This window comes from Rhopilema esculentum, chromosome 13 (assembly GCF_057945365.1).
Source record: "Rhopilema esculentum isolate cy_ngs chromosome 13, ASM5794536v1, whole genome shotgun sequence".
Lineage (NCBI taxonomy): Eukaryota > Metazoa > Cnidaria > Scyphozoa > Rhizostomeae > Rhizostomatidae > Rhopilema > Rhopilema esculentum.
Window position 1 is genome coordinate 6,174,420 of NC_142827.1, and position 16,551 is coordinate 6,190,970.

At 35.5% G+C, this 16,551-nt stretch overlaps 2 protein-coding genes across 2 annotated transcripts; one reads left to right on the top strand and one right to left on the bottom strand.

The window, feature by feature from the left end:
* Positions 1 to 1,067: 1,067 nt before the first annotated feature.
* LOC135692183 (uncharacterized) lies at positions 1,068 to 3,652 on the bottom strand. The gene is made up of 2 exons (XM_065210245.2): positions 3,459 to 3,652; positions 1,068 to 2,149 (listed from the first exon to the last, which is right to left on the bottom strand). Exons 1-2 carry the CDS (start codon positions 3,518 to 3,520, stop codon positions 1,246 to 1,248), a joined length of 966 nt encoding a protein of 321 aa, XP_065066317.2. The 5' UTR covers positions 3,521 to 3,652; the 3' UTR covers positions 1,068 to 1,245.
* On the top strand, positions 3,635 to 12,604 carry LOC135692186 (intraflagellar transport protein 27 homolog). Its single transcript, XM_065210248.2, has 7 exons — positions 3,635 to 3,789; positions 4,511 to 4,590; positions 4,962 to 5,021; positions 6,294 to 6,353; positions 9,248 to 9,365; positions 9,853 to 9,962; positions 11,867 to 12,604. The coding sequence occupies exons 1-7, from the start codon at positions 3,756 to 3,758 to the stop codon at positions 11,963 to 11,965; spliced, it is 561 nt and encodes a 186-aa protein (XP_065066320.1). The 5' UTR covers positions 3,635 to 3,755; the 3' UTR covers positions 11,966 to 12,604.
* Positions 12,605 to 16,551: the final 3,947 nt, after the last annotated feature.

Here is a 16,551-nt window from a genome sequence, read left to right on the forward strand (position 1 = left end):
TGGTATATTATACAGCAGGAATATCGATTGGTTCTCGTAGTTCCAAACAGTTCCAAATGGAACAAAACTTTCAATTGTAAATGATAGTTCCAATATTAATCGATTCCACCCCACTCTTCAAGGATTCCCTTACGATTACTTTTTAAGTGTTTTAATTTATGAGTCTTTTGCTTGAACAAGTAAATAGATAAACAGTAGAAAGTAAATCTGTTTGTGTTTGAGAATGTTTTAATTACTTTTAAGTAGAATCTATATGTTGTACATAATCACATATCACAAAACAACTACTGTTACACTAAGATAATGTCGTAATATCTGTGAATAAAGTAGAAGGTAGCGTAAGTTTAATAGGATAGCACAGATGCTCAAAACGTTTTTTTCTCTCTCATCCTCTGCAGAGTCTTTCAATTTTTTACCTTAGTTGATACAAAAAGAAATTTAGTGATCATCGTCTTGCCAAGATTTTGCCAAGATCTATCTACTTTATAACTGATGTCGTTGTTGAAGTAAATTGTAAGAGGTATTTTTATTTAGGCATTTTACTATGCAAATTAAATATTTAAAGAATGACTGGCCCTGTTGAATTAGCTGACTCCTATTGCTGGGGCCTTTTTTCATGCCTTGCTATCCAGAAATTGACTAATCGTGGATGCATTATATCTTAAACTAACTACAGTAGAAACCCGCATATAAGAATCTACATTTTTCAGTTCGTGTTCGTTTAGTTTAGTACTTATAGATTCAGTACTTTGAAATTGCACCTCAAAGTTGTGTTTCAGGTGATTATTACGATCTACAAGCTTTGTTCCCTCTTTTTTCTAATTTTCATTTTGATCCTGAAAATTGAGTCAAAAGAGGATCTTACAAAAGCAGGTTCTTATATGTGGGTTTGGCTAAATGCGACTGCCCAACACTTCAGAACAAATCAAACCAATTGTTGCTTCTTCCACAGTGAGTTTGTATGGGAAGGATGTGCTCCTTGTAAGCAGCTGATTATTATATCTTTATAAAAAACCTGTAGAATTTCGCTTGGAAATTTTTTTTATTTCTTACAGAGTCTATGTTTGATTATGGGCGAAAAGTCTATTGATACGAAAAGTCATCCTATTATATGGACACTTTGACAATTGTTCAGAACAAAATTTTCTACGAAATGGTTTTAATACGAAAATTTATTAAAATACAATAAATGTTATAAAGGTTGTTTCACGTACGATAAAATGTTTACAAATTATGTCCCTAGTTTTAACACAAATGTGGAGGTGGGGAGTCATCTTTTCTCCTCTGCGACGCTTCTCTGGGAACAGATTTTTGGTCCAAGTTTGCAAAGAGCCCAGTATAAATGGCATGACTTTTTGGGGTTGGATCAAAAGCTGGAACTGCCAATTTGGATTCGTTTGCTTTTAGGACATCTTGTGTAGTAGAACTCGCAGTCACTGCACTCAAGGAATCTTCACTGGGTTTGGAGCTACAGCTTAGGTGTGGGTCTACATTCCAAATTTCCATAGACGCTGTCGCGTGTCTTTCTGGCGTAAAATGTGTGGTAATGTCAACCGAATCAGAACATGCAAAATGCTTCTTTGCAAATCGACGCGACTTCTGTTCTACAGCCTTGCCTGATGTATCCCATACAAAACTTCCATGCAATTTTCCACGCTCTCTCCGATCTCTTCTGGAATCAAATTGATGGTTGTATGAAATTTTTTCTGTCTTGACATGCCTCGATGGGAGCTCAGTGACTGGCACGATACCTGCTGCAGCCTTGCGCTTGCCCTCAATACAGCTGAATCTGGTGAGGCCCATCGGTCTCCCGTCGGGGCTTCTGAAGTCAGAGCGACTGGTCGTGTTTGAAGAGTATACTGGCTTTAATTTAACTTCCACTGGGATTTCATTAGGCCACCAAATATGCTGTTGCTTTTTAGCTGCCTTTGTGCTTGCATGGCAGACAGGCTCGTTTATGAAGCGGGGATTTTCAAACAAGAAATGGACATGGGTGGGGTCAGGCTTGTTAACCTTCCCAGCCGGGTGTGATTGTGTTGAGGTACTTCTTTGCTTATGAGCAAAAGTACTTTGGTAGTGACTGCTGAATGCTTGACTGGAACTGGCTGAGTTCAAACTGTAGTCAGCGAAAATATTAGCTGGGTTAAAGCTGCAAAAAGACGAAGAAGATAATTGATAAAAGCTGAACTATGAAAATTTAACTCAGAGAACCAACATTCCGATAGTTGCAATGAAATTGTCTAATTGAAGGCGTCAGGAAATTAGTCGTTTCGCCTAGTTACTTATGATATTAATCCCAATGTCTATGGCTTCGTTAACCAATAATTTATGATTGGTAAGCCTTAAGAGAGTCCATTACTAGTACTTGGCATCTGCTTCGCGTGTTCAAAGTGTAAATGTGGCTGTCAGTCGTTGGGGGTTGGGGGAGGGGAGGGGCGGTAAATCTCTATTATTCAATGACAATTCCAGCGGCTATAAAAACATATTTCCATCTTTACAACCAATGTAGGTTATAGAAGCCGAGGGGCAGTTCACTCTTGCAAAAGCGTATGACATTTCTACCAAAAGGACTTTCCTGGATTTTCAGATATACAAAGAGGATTTTCACCGAAGATGAACGAGATTTTCATGGAGTGCTTTGTCTCGATAAAAGCTAACAATTTTGTTCTTTTTCTTGCTAGGCAACTTCAGCATCAGAAACCATGTTATCGAGGATTGATTTGCTGATTGCAGCTTTGGTGTTCGTAAAACGTTTGTTTGTTTGCCGTGGTTATTGTTCCGGCACCGGATCTTATTACATTTTATTGTAATTTTTTCAAACATCTCATTTTCGTTTGATATATTTTAAGTTTACAACTACACGACTCGCTTTTACAGGCATCATATAATTGGCTTATCTGCATTACTTTTACTAACGATATTTAGAAATCAATCAGTTCGGAACTTAGCACAAAAAATTTTGTAGTATTTTACTTTCGTGATGCGAGATAAAATGAAGTTTAAACTATAACAATAATGACAATAATAATATTTAATAATAATAAAAAAAATAATTTTGGCTATTCATCCGCCATGCATGAATGCGTGTTTTTTGCTTGCTGTGGTGCAAAATGTGCGCAGCTTTCTTATGTTTTACATACTTAGTATTACAAAGTCAACGCAAGAATTTATAAAGCATCCCAAATTCTTGAATTATTAAATTTATCCATGTATCCATTATCAGCGTACAAGTCATCGATAATTTATCCATTATCAGCGTACAAGTAAACCTTCATGTTATATTTGTTTAGTTATTTTTCTTTTAATGGTTTAAAAACAAAATATTTTCATTGTTATGACCCGGTTTACTGTAATTTAAACTTGTAAATGCTAATAAGAATTTTAGGTTGAGTTTTACGACATCTCTACCTATGACTCCAACAAATTGTTCGTTATCAATAAACAGTATTGTAGCTTACATTCTTGTGCCAGGAATCTTTCTCTTGGATGTCTTTGCGACTGGTGGCAATTGAAGAGCCATTGATCTTGGAAACTAAACAATTTACTTTTATCTTTCTGAGTCAAAACATCAAATCAACTGTTCTTTTGCGGCATCCATATTGAATACTGGTTTACAACAAGTCGCTCATGGCAACAGACGATAACATGGAGACCTGGCCTCTACATGAAAACAAGGCACACTGCCTAACAACAATTTATTATTGAATGGCGTCAAGAGTTGGTTGGGACTGTGGCTTGGAATAAAAGCTTCCAATATGGTGAATTTACGCGCGAAATGTCTTGTTTGTGGTGAGAAAATTGAATAATCATTATCTATAAAAAAGTTTGTGATGGTTTCGAAAGCATAACTTTGAGTAGTATTACATTATTCAGATTTGATTGTTTTAGGCCCTTATCGGCTCGGCTACATCTTAACTTGAACACTACAATGCCCGCCAAAATTGTTGGAACAGCTCAATCATCTTTCCTACTAAACGTCTCCCCTCCCCCCATATACCATGTTGAATTGCGACTGGAAAATGACAACAAATGTCTGCTAGCGCGCAAATTTTATAACCCATGTTTAGCGACATTTTCATCCTTCTTCACAACATTGTATAAAGGGGGGGGGGGGTGGAGGGGGTTCCGTCTGCTTGAAAAAGAGAAATGAACTGAAAAATATACATTTATTACGAGTACAATATTGGTGTTCCAACTACTTTTGGCGGGCATTGTAGGTTCATGTTGGGTAAAAAAGCTTGTCAACCAGCAAAATTAACAAAATCAATCAAAATATAATGACCAAACAGCATCTGTAAGATGTCATATAAATTGAAGGGTCCTCTTCATTGTATCTGACAGCAGCATTATCTTTCTGAAACAGGAAATATTGATTATCAAGCAGCTCATCAAGTGTGACCTTTGTGCATCAGTCATCATCCAGCTAGTCTGAATAAATCATACATCATACCTTTTTTGATTAAAAATATCACACAGAACTGCATTTATCCATTTCCTTCTCGTTTCAAAGGTGACACAACTGTAGGGAAAACAGCACTTGTCCAATCATTTTACAGTGATGGAACTCAATATCCAAAGAATTACCTCATGGTATGTGGCTAGAGGTGTTGTCTCTGCAAACCTTGCACATGTCCCTTCTGTAAAAATAGTTAATGATTGTTAGTCAGGGTAGATATTGGCTCTCTTCTTTTTTGTAATGTTAAAACTCTTATCTATTTTGTTTTCATGTATAAAATAAGGTTTTGCCAGTAATATAGGTAAAATTGCTGTTAATAACACAAGCAATTGTTTGATATAAAGAAAGATTCATGAAAATTTAGAATGTGGAAAATTTAGTTGAGATTTTAAATATGTCTCGAAACTCACAGGCCCTCGCAGGTTGCTATATCTTTGAAAGTTTATTTTCAATTCATTCCAGACTTATATTGCAAAATAAAAGGTATGTTACCTCTATTTTATAGACTACAGGTGTTGATTTGCATGTAAAGTCAGTTCCCATACCAGAGACCATGGACACTGTTGTGAGTAAACACATGTTTTCCCATCATATTTCCTTCTTGCACTATAGATTTCTACAGATAAACCTACACCCTTTCCATGCTCTATTCTTACGTGCTCCCATGATATTATATTCAAACGATCTTGTTGAACAGCTTGGGAATTGTGCAGCACATATTTAGAACTTTTTTATAAATATGCACAGCTGCTTCTGGATTAATCATTATTTTGGTTCACTCTCCCATGTTTGCTTCCTTGTTTTGAGATATATCAGAAAGTAACCCTTGGGCTGATTCACATTTTTACATATTTCCTTAGCAGTGTTTCTTGTTGATTTATTTTCCATCTTGTATGGGATTATTTTGCGCTGTTTTCAAATCATGCTTTCAAATGTATTCAGTTTATATATCTGAGTAACTTGAATGCAAGGCCAAAACAATTTTCATATTATTTAGATTTTCATATGAATTCATATAAAAATTTTTTGGATCAATTTTCATATGAAAATAAAGTAAGACCTTATTTTTAGCATCAGCTAATCAAAAAATGCCCTTTTGTGTATGGGAAGTTAAGTAATAGTATCATCTTTCCATGTCAATAGTTTTGGCCTACAATCCTGGAAAGTAGTTTGCTGTTATTACAGGCCCGTCAGAACCAGGGGGGCTGGGGGGGGCTGGAGCCCCCCTAATAATTGTCAAACTATAGTATGTTTCCTTTATAACAGTGTAGTGAATGAGAAGTAAAACAATGGGCAGCCCCCCCAATATGAATTTGGTTCAGACGGCACTGTATTACCATTTTTTAGCAAAAACACCCAACCCCCCTGCCCCCAATATCAATGTTCATGTTGATTTATTAGGTTTTCTGGCTTCTATAATTAACTGTCATTACCCACCACCAACATTGACATTGGAGGGAGGGGCATACCACTGCTTTTGAGGGCAATTACACATAAAATCACTTATGGAAGAATTGTCTCATAACCTTTTGTCCAGGATTGTAGCATGAAGGGTGCCAGTTGTAATAAAATTATTTGTTTGGGCCACAAATTTAAGTGAAAAAAGTTCAAATGAATGAAATTGTTTAATTTGTAGACAAAAATCAAGGATTAGCAAGAATTTTGTGTTTGCTTGGTATAAGCCCCCTCTTCCACTGAATCCCCAGTATCTGTACATTCAAGTTTATCTTTTTTTTAAAGAAGGTAGTAACAGGCTAAATTTATTTGTAAAATTAGATGTTTTTTGGAGTTATTTTCTGCAGGATGACCATTTACTCTTATAACCTACTTGTTTTAGGAGTTGTTTCTGTATGATATTGCTGGAAAAGAATTGTTTTATGACCAAGTTGAAAACCATGTGAGTAGTAATTATAAAATTTGCTATCTGATTAATTATAAGAAATATCTTACCAAAGAATAGCTCAGTTTCCTTTTTGGCACTTTGTAGAAGGGGTGCCAGAATGACCAAGGGGTAAGGGGGGGCAGGCTTGAGTAAAAGGGTAATTCCTTGAGTAATTCCTTCTACTAACTACCACTTTATTTCAGTCTTCTGTAGATATCTTGCAGGGGTTATTCTAACATGGTTTTGTTGACGTTTTGTGGTATTGTGAATCTAATTTGTGGTGTTGTGATTTCAACTTTAGGGTCCTTTAAAAAATCAACCATCTTGAATAATTTTCTGGAGCATGTAGAAATTGTTGGGAAAAACAGATCAGATCAAATTAAATGCTAAACATGAAAAAGATTTATAGTAAACACACAGTTAGTCCTTAATCTAAAAAGATTTTAGCTTTGGATCTTGGCTGTTTATCTTCTTCACCTGGTTCGTATTAGGTAACCATTTCTGCATCTGTGATCATCCTTAAAAACCAATGCTGACTTTCGTTTTCTCTTCTTGTTTTTGCAAATAAAAATATTAAAATGCACATAAATGTGCAGGTTTTGAATGGCAAAAGCAATACCACTTCGCACATAAGTTTTCAAATGATTTCAAATGACAGATTTTCCTTTCAATATCACGATTGCATCTTTGCAGCTTGCACACAAGCCAATGCTTGCACAAAATTTTGACAAGCACTTTTGTGAATGTTGAGATGATTGAATTGGCAGTGTTATAAATTTTTCTTAAAATAATCCCTGATATGTTTAAAATTGGTTAACTTTTGGAATAAGGATTTATTTTACAAGTTTCGAGAATTGTCATATGAGTTATGCACTATAATAAGAATTTAAAATGAATCTCTCTGATTATTACAATTTGCCGGCTTCAAGGGCACATTAATGAAAAGGGCACTCTGGCTCCTCTTGCCCTTCCTATAGGGCAACAGGGATGGTCAACCCCCGGCGCCCCCTTCTCCAGCTTCTCTGCTTCGTAGTAAGGTAATTTAAATTCTCATTTTGCAAAAAAATTTCTACCACAACAATTGTTTTATGGAATATTTAGCAACGACATAGCTGCAAAATTGTTTTCTGTTTCTTTTATATTGAAGAAGCGGACCTTATTTTAGGACTTTTTACATTTAGCAGACAATAACTTAGTTTTTAGTTAATGCTTTTTGTATATATCACGGAAATATGGAAGCAAATATTACTAAACATACTTGTCGCCTGACACTCCTTAGGTAATAAACGTCGGATAATGGTGTTTTTAGTTAGTTCCTTGTTTTCGTCCAGTCGACAACTGCAAACCCACTTCTTGAGTAGATATTGATTTATGACCGAAATGCATTTTATTTCACATTCTGATTTTGCAATTGCTTAATAGCTGCTCTCTTTTTGGGACCTTTTTCTGGCTGAGTGCGCCTTGGAGTCTGTTTTGAAACAAGGATCTCAAAACTCTAGTAGATAAAAATAGCCGTTTTTCAAAAATGTGAATGGTTAGCGGTTTCTGATTTGTCGAAAGCAAGGAACCATCAGGTGCATCATTCTTTCAGACGCACCATCAGACGCACCTTTTATCCTTATCTGGATATAAATTTATGCCCAGAGCTGCAAAGAATATTTTTATTTCTGGGAACCTGGGAAAAAGAACAAAGATTTTTCTGTTAGGTGAAAGTATTGTGTACTACAAATAGTACGCGCAAACTTTTATACAAGGGCTTCTAATTTCTTGGGTCTAGAGAAAATTTCCAATAAAATATCTAATTCATTTGTTTGCTTCTTTTTTTTGTCTTTGGCGAATATTGACTATGTGAAAAAGTAAAACTGATTTGTGAACCAAATGGAGGATATGTTTACTGACTGGCAGAAAACTTAAACATAGATGGTGCTTTCCACAAATACCTGGTGTTTTGGGAATGGTAATAGATGTTAGCTTTAAACAAGATCCATCTGGTTACCTGTTTATACTTATCTGCCAGCTTTTTTAGCCTTTTATTTCATATGATGGGTACGCATGTCAACATGATGTTTTACATTAATAAATGGTGACATCTCAATATTCAAAGGACAAATATGATTTTGAAAAAACATCAGAATGTAATTCAGTATTAATCAAAGACTTTGCCAAGAACTCAATAAAGTCTTGATTCTTTGCCAAAAGTCCATCAAGTCAAGTAGAAAGAAATGCATGTGATTTTCATAGCTTTTGATTTTCAAGGTCCAAAATCATTGCCTGATTCAGGTCTGCAGCTTTGTCAGTTAATAAGATCCTGGACAAGGAAGCTGAAGGTTGCTTCCAAGTTTTAAATTTTTTTGTGATATTGGACAAAGGAGCAAAAGTTTTTTTAGAGCTTTTAAAAATACATGTAAAACTTTTCATTTGTAGAAACTCTTGATCTGTTGTGAAAAAGTCAAGAAATAATTTTTGCTATTTCAAAAACAGTTGGTTTTTATCAAGTTTTGCTGAAAATTTTCTGCTAAGCTAAAAAATTTCCTGAGAATCTAGTTCCCAGGTTCCGATACTTTTTGCAGCTCTGTTTATGCCTACCATTTTGATCATAATCCTACGTTTATACTCTAAGGAAAGGTACTTTAGTATCACATGCTTCCGCTTCTCTGTTTTGTTTTCAAATTTTGTTGTACCAAAGGATCTTTTCCGTAGATTATTTCTGTAAGATACTAATATAAGCCAAGGCATGAATTTTTTCTATTGTCCTTGACAGTTCAGGGTGCTCGCAGTTGTCTTGAATTTAATCAAAATTGGCTATATGTGGTTTTAACTTTAGATGAAATGTTAAAAGAAACATCATGTCTTTTCATTGCATAACTCATTTTGTTAATATGTTGTTTTTTCTTTCTTTGATGAAAAAGTTGGATGAAGCGGCTACTTTGATGATAGTCTATGACGTCACAAATGATGCATCATTCACCAGTTGCAAGAACTGGATCAAAAATGTGCGCAATAAAAACCCAGATGCAAAACTACCTTGTGAGTAAAACAGTTTCGATTCACATGCAAACTTGTAAAAAATTGGCGGTACAAATTTTGAAAATGGCTTTGAAAATAGCAAACATTTTACAGGTTGCTTAAAGAATTTTATCTGACACTCCGCAGAGTATAAAACGTTAGAAAAAGGTTCCGAAAGAACAAGTTGGAAAATATATACCCAGTTGTAGATCGAAATTGGCCAATCAGAAACGCAAGCACATGGCTGTGGAGGTTGCCCAATCAGTGCCGCTTGTCCATTGAAAGTGTTACCAATGGCGTCTTAAGGCGACAATTGTAATTTTCTGGTACCTTTTTCTATGCCTAGAAACTTAGAAAGGGCCTAAGTGAAAAAACCCTCGTTCTTCATTTATATTTTCTTTGACAGAATTTCGTGGGAAACTTTAAGTTTTTCTTTCTATCCACCAATTTCTGGAAAAATTATTTACAATTACGATTTGCTGTAATTATTTAAAGCTCTGCTTTACAGCCGTTCTTGTTGCAAACAAAGTTGACTTGCAAGAGAGAAGGGTCATTACTTCTGATCAAGGAAAACAACTTGCTAAAACAGAGGGAATGGAATATTTCGAAACGTCTGCGGTAAGTGAGGTCTGAAATTACCACAATGCTTGCCAGAATTGTGGAAGGGCACATTCAAACCTTACTTCTAGGGTTTTTGTCCTTTGTTTGTTTTTTCTCTTCCCTTTTTACCATTTTATTTGATTTCAGTAAGATATTGTTAATCGCGGAAAATTAGGCGAGTATCCAGTTTAGTAAAGAATTGAGGTAAAGTATCGTCTTGTACGGTGAAGGAGGAGAAAATACAGATCTTGTGTTGGTCAGTTCTGAAGGTGGTTTTTATTTGTCATTTCTTCGAATGAACACTATAATCAAGATAAATATTTTCAAGACAAGATAATTGTTTTTGAGTTTTGATGCTTCAACAACAAAACGTCGCACACTTTTGGATGATATGTTTTCTCAGCAAAATGTCCTCCATAGCATTCTGAATTCAATGTTTTCGCTATTCGAAACTGTAAACCTTCTTGTGGTCGCTGAACGAAGCAATTATAGATCGTTCTGCGAAGTATATTTTGGACAAGTATAGCTTTTGTCAGGTTGTGCCAAATTGACGTTTAGTGATAAACTCTTTCTGCACATCCTTTAGTAAAGCGAGGCATGGCTGCTTTTTGCTACAATTTTTTGCTGGAAGTACATTTTTTGTAACTACAAGAAGGAAAAGAAATGTTTTTTAAATTCACCTTACGACAAACAACTTAAGTTCTAATTCACTGCAGGTAACTCAAATAAAGTTACCGTGTATTTGGCGATGTTACAGCGTGTTACTTATCATAAACACAGCATTTTGCAGTTGATGACAGACCATAAATATACTAGATTGCGTGCGGTACAATATAACGAAATGATAACTATGAATGTAAATAAATGGTACCTGGAATAAATAATTGATTAAGTAAATAACGACGTGTCGAGCATAGCCCGGAATGAAGTAAAATTGAAAAAGCGACGATAGTGTAAAAAACGTTAAAGGGGCGTGGGATTCGACAGATGGAATAGAACGACGAATCTAAGAATATGGAAAATAGATATATAGAAAGAGCTAAAAATTATATATTTTATGTTTATATATAGTATATGCATACAAATAACATACAAGAAAAGAAAAAAGAAAGAAAAAATTAGAAAAATGAGGGGGTGTATGTTATTGAAGATACGTAAATTGTTAATTAAGTTCAGAAGGATATAAGATTCCAAGTTAAAAATGATTCGTTTTTCCAGTGACTTTCTCCTTGCACTGTCCGCTGGGACAAACAAGAGGCCAAGAACTGACATGTCATCTTCTTTGTGATTAAAATGTTAAAATGTTTAGAAATGTTGCTATCAGGATCACTGTAGTGTTTCATTTTCTTCAATTTTTTTTATTTTCCCCAATTTTTCAATCTTTTCAGTTTTCTTCAATCTTTTAATTTTTTTCATTCTTTTCATTTTATTTTGTTTTCTGTCGTGATTACAGACCATCACCGAATTTCAAAAGTACCAAATACGTGTAAAAGTATGACAACATTATAATTTTCATATTGTCACCACCCAATTATATTGTGTTAAATTCAGGCACTAATGTATTTGATATTGATGGGTAGCCATTTGTTTCACCTCCAAATTCAGGAATGGATAGAAAGTATAGCTATGTACGAAAATTAACAGAAACTGAATTGTGTGACAATCACCATTGTTTGCAAGCAATAAGAACGAAAGGGATTGTTTAATTTGAACAAAAGATTTCGGTATTTTTTCGGACATACACGATCCCCCTAAGAACTATATCGGTTACGACCCTTGTGGGATCCCATGTCATCCAAAAAGCTACTAAAATCAGTCAATTGTTGACCTTGCCCCTTTTGTTCCTTTTCTCTTGTATTTTGTACCTCATTGACGCTCTAATTAAGCCAGTACGTCATTTCATACAATTTGTTCTTTTTTAGAAAGAACTAAAAGACATCGAGACACCTTTCTTACACCTGGCAGTGTCATTTCACGCCATGTACCAAGAGAAAATAGAGGATCTGAACCAGCAGCATTGAAAGAATATCGACTATTTATTATAAAGTTAGGTAAGTGGGTAGCGTTATGACGTTCCCGAATATTAAGAAGCATAGCATGAAATATACCAATGGTTCCTCTTAGACATCGTGAAGGGCATTGGGTATAGGCCTTTTATCAGTGCCTGCATTGCACCATACAATGATTTTGAGCAGAGGTATTTGCACCTCAACTAATTTCTCTTTGCCTGCCATTTACCATTTTCTCATTTTGGTCCATTGCCTCCATCTTTAATGACCTCTTTGGTAAATTAATCTAGCAAATATTCATAAAAAAGAAATTCATAGGGATGAACTGTACTCTATCCTCATATTTGGAAACTTGAAAAGCTTTTTTGGTACTGCAAAATTTGATCATAGCATGATGTCTTGCATAAGTAACACAAAACTAGCTCTGCCAATAGTGAGCTAGATCTCTATTGCACAGGGGAATCTTTTAGCAAATTACACCAGTAACTTTTACTCACTTTTAGCTCTATTTGAAGTTTCTAGTTCGGTCTATTTGAAAATTGTTCTCTAGTTTCCCCTTGCTTTCGGTCACGTCCTTTAAAATCAAGTAGGCTAAGTCGTGCACAAGTATTTCAAACTTCTCTTAATTCCAATTGTGAGCCTTTTTATCGCGCGTCATATCTTGTAAACTAATTTATGCGATTTAGTTCATAGCCTAGTCATATTCCTGTAAATTTTAAGAGTTCGTAGAAAGGCATTTCCTTAGACAATGTAAAAATTGGAAATTTCCCTGGAATTAAAAAATTGTAAAAAATGTCTGCCATCTTTCAATCAATTACTTCCAGACTTCTTCAAGATCTCATCAATCATACCATTTAAAAACGAACAAATCTTAGGAAAATCTATGCCTCGATGAAAACTTCTTGTAATAAGTACTGCATCCTTTTAACCAGTGTCACCTGTGGAAGACTCGCCCACAAGTCGCAAACATACGCTTTTAGGTCAAAAGAGCCCATAAAACTCTGTCCTAAAATGTTATCTATTTCTGATTAGATAAAGAAATCGTTTATATATATATTTGATGATTCATAGTGTACATTTGCCGTTAACACGCAGACTGGTCCATGAGTCCTAGCTTTGTAAGAGGTTACCTTAAACAAAGCATTTTGAGGGGTAGACCCCAGAATGTTCATGTATCGTTGGCTTTCCACAAACCAATCGTCCTCCTAAACAGTAAAATATAGTATACAAGACTGGAGTCGGAGACAAATTTGCCAATGTGTTTCTAGAGCTGAAAAAAACCAGAGTCGCGACTTACAGTTACATTTTTGCTAAAGAATAAGACTCTTGAAAAGTGGGCTTTATAAAATCATTCTGTGGGATATATTTGCGATAAATGAACTTAGCTTTTCTCTAAAAGTGCTAAGTATGTTAAGTTGGCATATAACTTCCTTAGTTCGCCATTGCTAATTAGCGTTTCTGAGTCAGACTGCCACTAAGGGCCACGTCATTAAAATTTAACACGATTTCTTTCGTAAGAACTTAACTTGTATGAATGCTCATCTCATCTCGGTTACCCCAGCTCTATCAATCATTGGAAGGGTTGTCTCTCACATTGTCTCTATACGTCATCATCAATTGTTTGCTGTGAATTGTAGTAGTTAAAACTTGATCCAATTTGACTGCAAAAGCTCATTATGACAAGAAACTTTCTTCCTGTTTTGAAGTTATTGTAGAAACATGAGATAAAAAGACCAAATCATTTAACATCAAACTTGTAGTAGATTTCATAGCCTTTTCTTAGGATTATCAGCTTGGGTTAAGCTTTTTATTCTCAGCAGGCTAATATAGTATTTTGGGGCGTTAAAAGAGTCTGGTTAGGCCTTGTGTAGTTGATATTCATAAAAAGCCTTTTGTTCTATGGGCCTTGCCCGTTTAGTCTGCTTTAATTGATGGACGTAATACACAATAAAACATTTTAAAATCATTCAAAAATACGTTAAAACACCACTAAAGAATTGAAACATTGAGCTGACCAATATCTCCTTAAGCCTTTTAGTGTTGTTTCATTTTTATTATTTTATACCGTTTTAGACGATTCTAACACAACAATCTTCTTTCGGATTAAGTGATTCGGAGCCATGGCTAATTGGATTCACTTTCCCGCATATTCCTCAGTTTTTTCCCATTTGTGTTGTTAGTGTTTATAAGCCAGGCAATCAGATACTTCGTTGTTAATCGTCGTATGCACTTCAAAATTAGGGACGCAGAGAGGAAAGGCACAATGTTTAAAATAATTGACAGTCTACCTTGAAGAGTTTTAATGGCCATTACCAAAAGGTACTTTTGTCAGAGCCGTCGGAACGAAATTCATATTGGGGGGAGGGGGCTGCCCATTGTATTGCTTCCCTTTCAGTACACTGTTATAAAGGAAATATACTGCAGTTTGACAATTATTGGGGGGCTCCAGCCCCCAGCCCCCAATGGCCCTGTTTGTTCATGTCCAAAAGCAGTTAGTTGCCCCCTTCCCTATTTTCAGTTAAGTTCAGTTCAGTTTTATATTTTAAAATCCCTCTACATACAGTATCTTTTTATTCTACATTACAAATGATTACATACAATGTTAACACATTACATAAAATACTCAATAACAATGAATAGCGATTACATAAGATGTTGTTTGTAGGGGAATTTCTTTAGGAGGAGCTCTCTCAGTAGATAAACTAATCGAGGAGAGAGCACCCTCTTTTCTAGGACATGAATGACAGAACTATAAATTTTGCTTCAAAATCAATTTGATAGCTCTTGTTGAATGAAAAGGTTTGAGAAAAACTGACAACAGACAATGATATTTTTGTATCTACTGAGATATTGTTCCAAGATTTAGCACCAAGGAAAGGAACAGACCTGATACCATATTGTAGAGTATTTTTCCGTATTACGAAAATGTCATTTTTTTGTGGCTTGCCGTGTACCATATTGATGAGTATTTGACACAGATTTAAAAAAGTTGTGAAAGCAGCTCGGTGAGTTCTTATTGACAGAATCATAAACAAAGCAAAGCAATTTTAACTGGAAGAGATCTTAAAGCTTCAAAATCTTCAAGTTTAAATGATCATATTTTCGATGATCATGCTGAGATCAAAATTTGCCTTACAGTGAAATCAACATCTATGGGCCGTCCAAAACAATAGGCAAATAATTTTGTTCAAAACTCTTACAACAAATGTAAACTCAATGCCTAACACTCCCTCCACACTCTCTTTTTGAGAATATTTTCATAAGAATATCGCTTATCCTCAGTTCGCACATTTGTGTCTTGTTTTCAGCAGTGGCCTGTTTTGCTATATTAATAACAGGGTTTTGCTATGTTTCTTAGAACAGACATCTCTCGTTTTCTAAAAAACGTGGTTTTTATCAAAGAGCGGGCGATCTTCCCCGAAAATACATCAGAATTGAAAAAGATAAAACGCAAGAACAAATTTGGGCTCATAACGAAAATTTCTTAAGGATACCGAGGCTGGACAAAATTTATAGTTTTCTTTTAAAAAATAGTGCATGTAAAATCAACCCGCATTCAGTTGAAAGCGACACATCTGTGAGGTGCACATTTTCGCTGCTCCCTAAAGCTGTTTAAACCCATATATATCGACTAACATTGTGTAATTACGTTTCACAGTTCGCAATTTTTGAATAATTAATGGACACTAAAACGATCCTATTTCATTCATATTTTGTTTCCTCCTGAAACATGCTGAAACACCAACCAGAAGGCAAAGTTTTCCTCTATAATTTTACCTTCCAATTAAAGGATGCAAGATATAAGTGGGCCTTTCCAATACAGAGTAAGCCTACTGTTTGGAACCGTAGTCTGAAAATCTAAACTGCTGCCAGCAAAGACGTATCCCACTTACAACCAGAGGCGGACTGGCAGCAAATCTCTCGGGTTGCGATATACTGTAAAAGGGACCTGTACTACGTATAATGTAAGCAACAGGGGCGTTGTGGCTCCTAGGAAAGGGCCGGGAGAAAATTATCATAAGGGGGCCCACTCTTGTGTATGATATCTCCAATCACAAACCCAAGTCGACAAAAATGATATGTACCAAAAAGATCCCAGTTTTTATCATTTTGAAAGGTTCATCTGCTATATTTGTTGGGGTGTAGCCCCTTTTCTCTAACCATAGTTACTTTAAGACTGCAAAAAATGAGGAACAAATTCAATGCTGTAGTGCACAGTTGATACTGACAAAAATGCAACAGAAGAGATATATGCATTGCGAGCGAAGCGAGCAGAAAATTTTTTCGGCCACGCCCTTTAACTTAGCTTGAAACACGATTCAGAATGCTTTTTACAGTCGTTTACATCGTTTTACAAATTTTTATGCATACTTTGTTGCGTTTCGTTAAAATTCAGTTCTTAATTTGGAATTCCTTGCTTTAAGAGGACCCCTAGACCTCGAGGCCCTGGGACAGTTTGTCCCCCTCTCCGAAGCCCTGTTCATATTCCACGCATCTCTTTCACAGTTGCCTGTTTGTAAATGTTGACCTCCTCTAATTCTGAACTGTGAACTTGAGTATACATGTAAGTGCGGCGTTTTCTCACCAAAGATTTTGTT

What these genes read in the sequence shown, in the direction of transcription:
- LOC135692183 (XM_065210245.2), bottom strand. Translation starts at nt 3,520, where the DNA reads ATGGCTCTTCAATTGCCACCAGTCGCAAAGACATCCAAGAGAAAGATT. An exon ending in AAGATTCCTGGCACAAGAAT is followed by an intron (nt 2,150 to 3,458) that starts GTAAGCTACAAT and finishes GTCTTTTTGCAG; the next exon opens with CTTTAACCCAGCTAATATTT.
- LOC135692186 (XM_065210248.2), top strand. Translation starts at nt 3,756, where the DNA reads ATGGTGAATTTACGCGCGAAATGTCTTGTTTGTG. An exon ending in CGCGAAATGTCTTGTTTGTG is followed by an intron (nt 3,790 to 4,510) that starts GTGAGAAAATTG and finishes CTCGTTTCAAAG; the next exon opens with GTGACACAACTGTAGGGAAA. An exon ending in ATCCAAAGAATTACCTCATG is followed by an intron (nt 4,591 to 4,961) that starts GTATGTGGCTAG and finishes TCTATTTTATAG; the next exon opens with ACTACAGGTGTTGATTTGCA.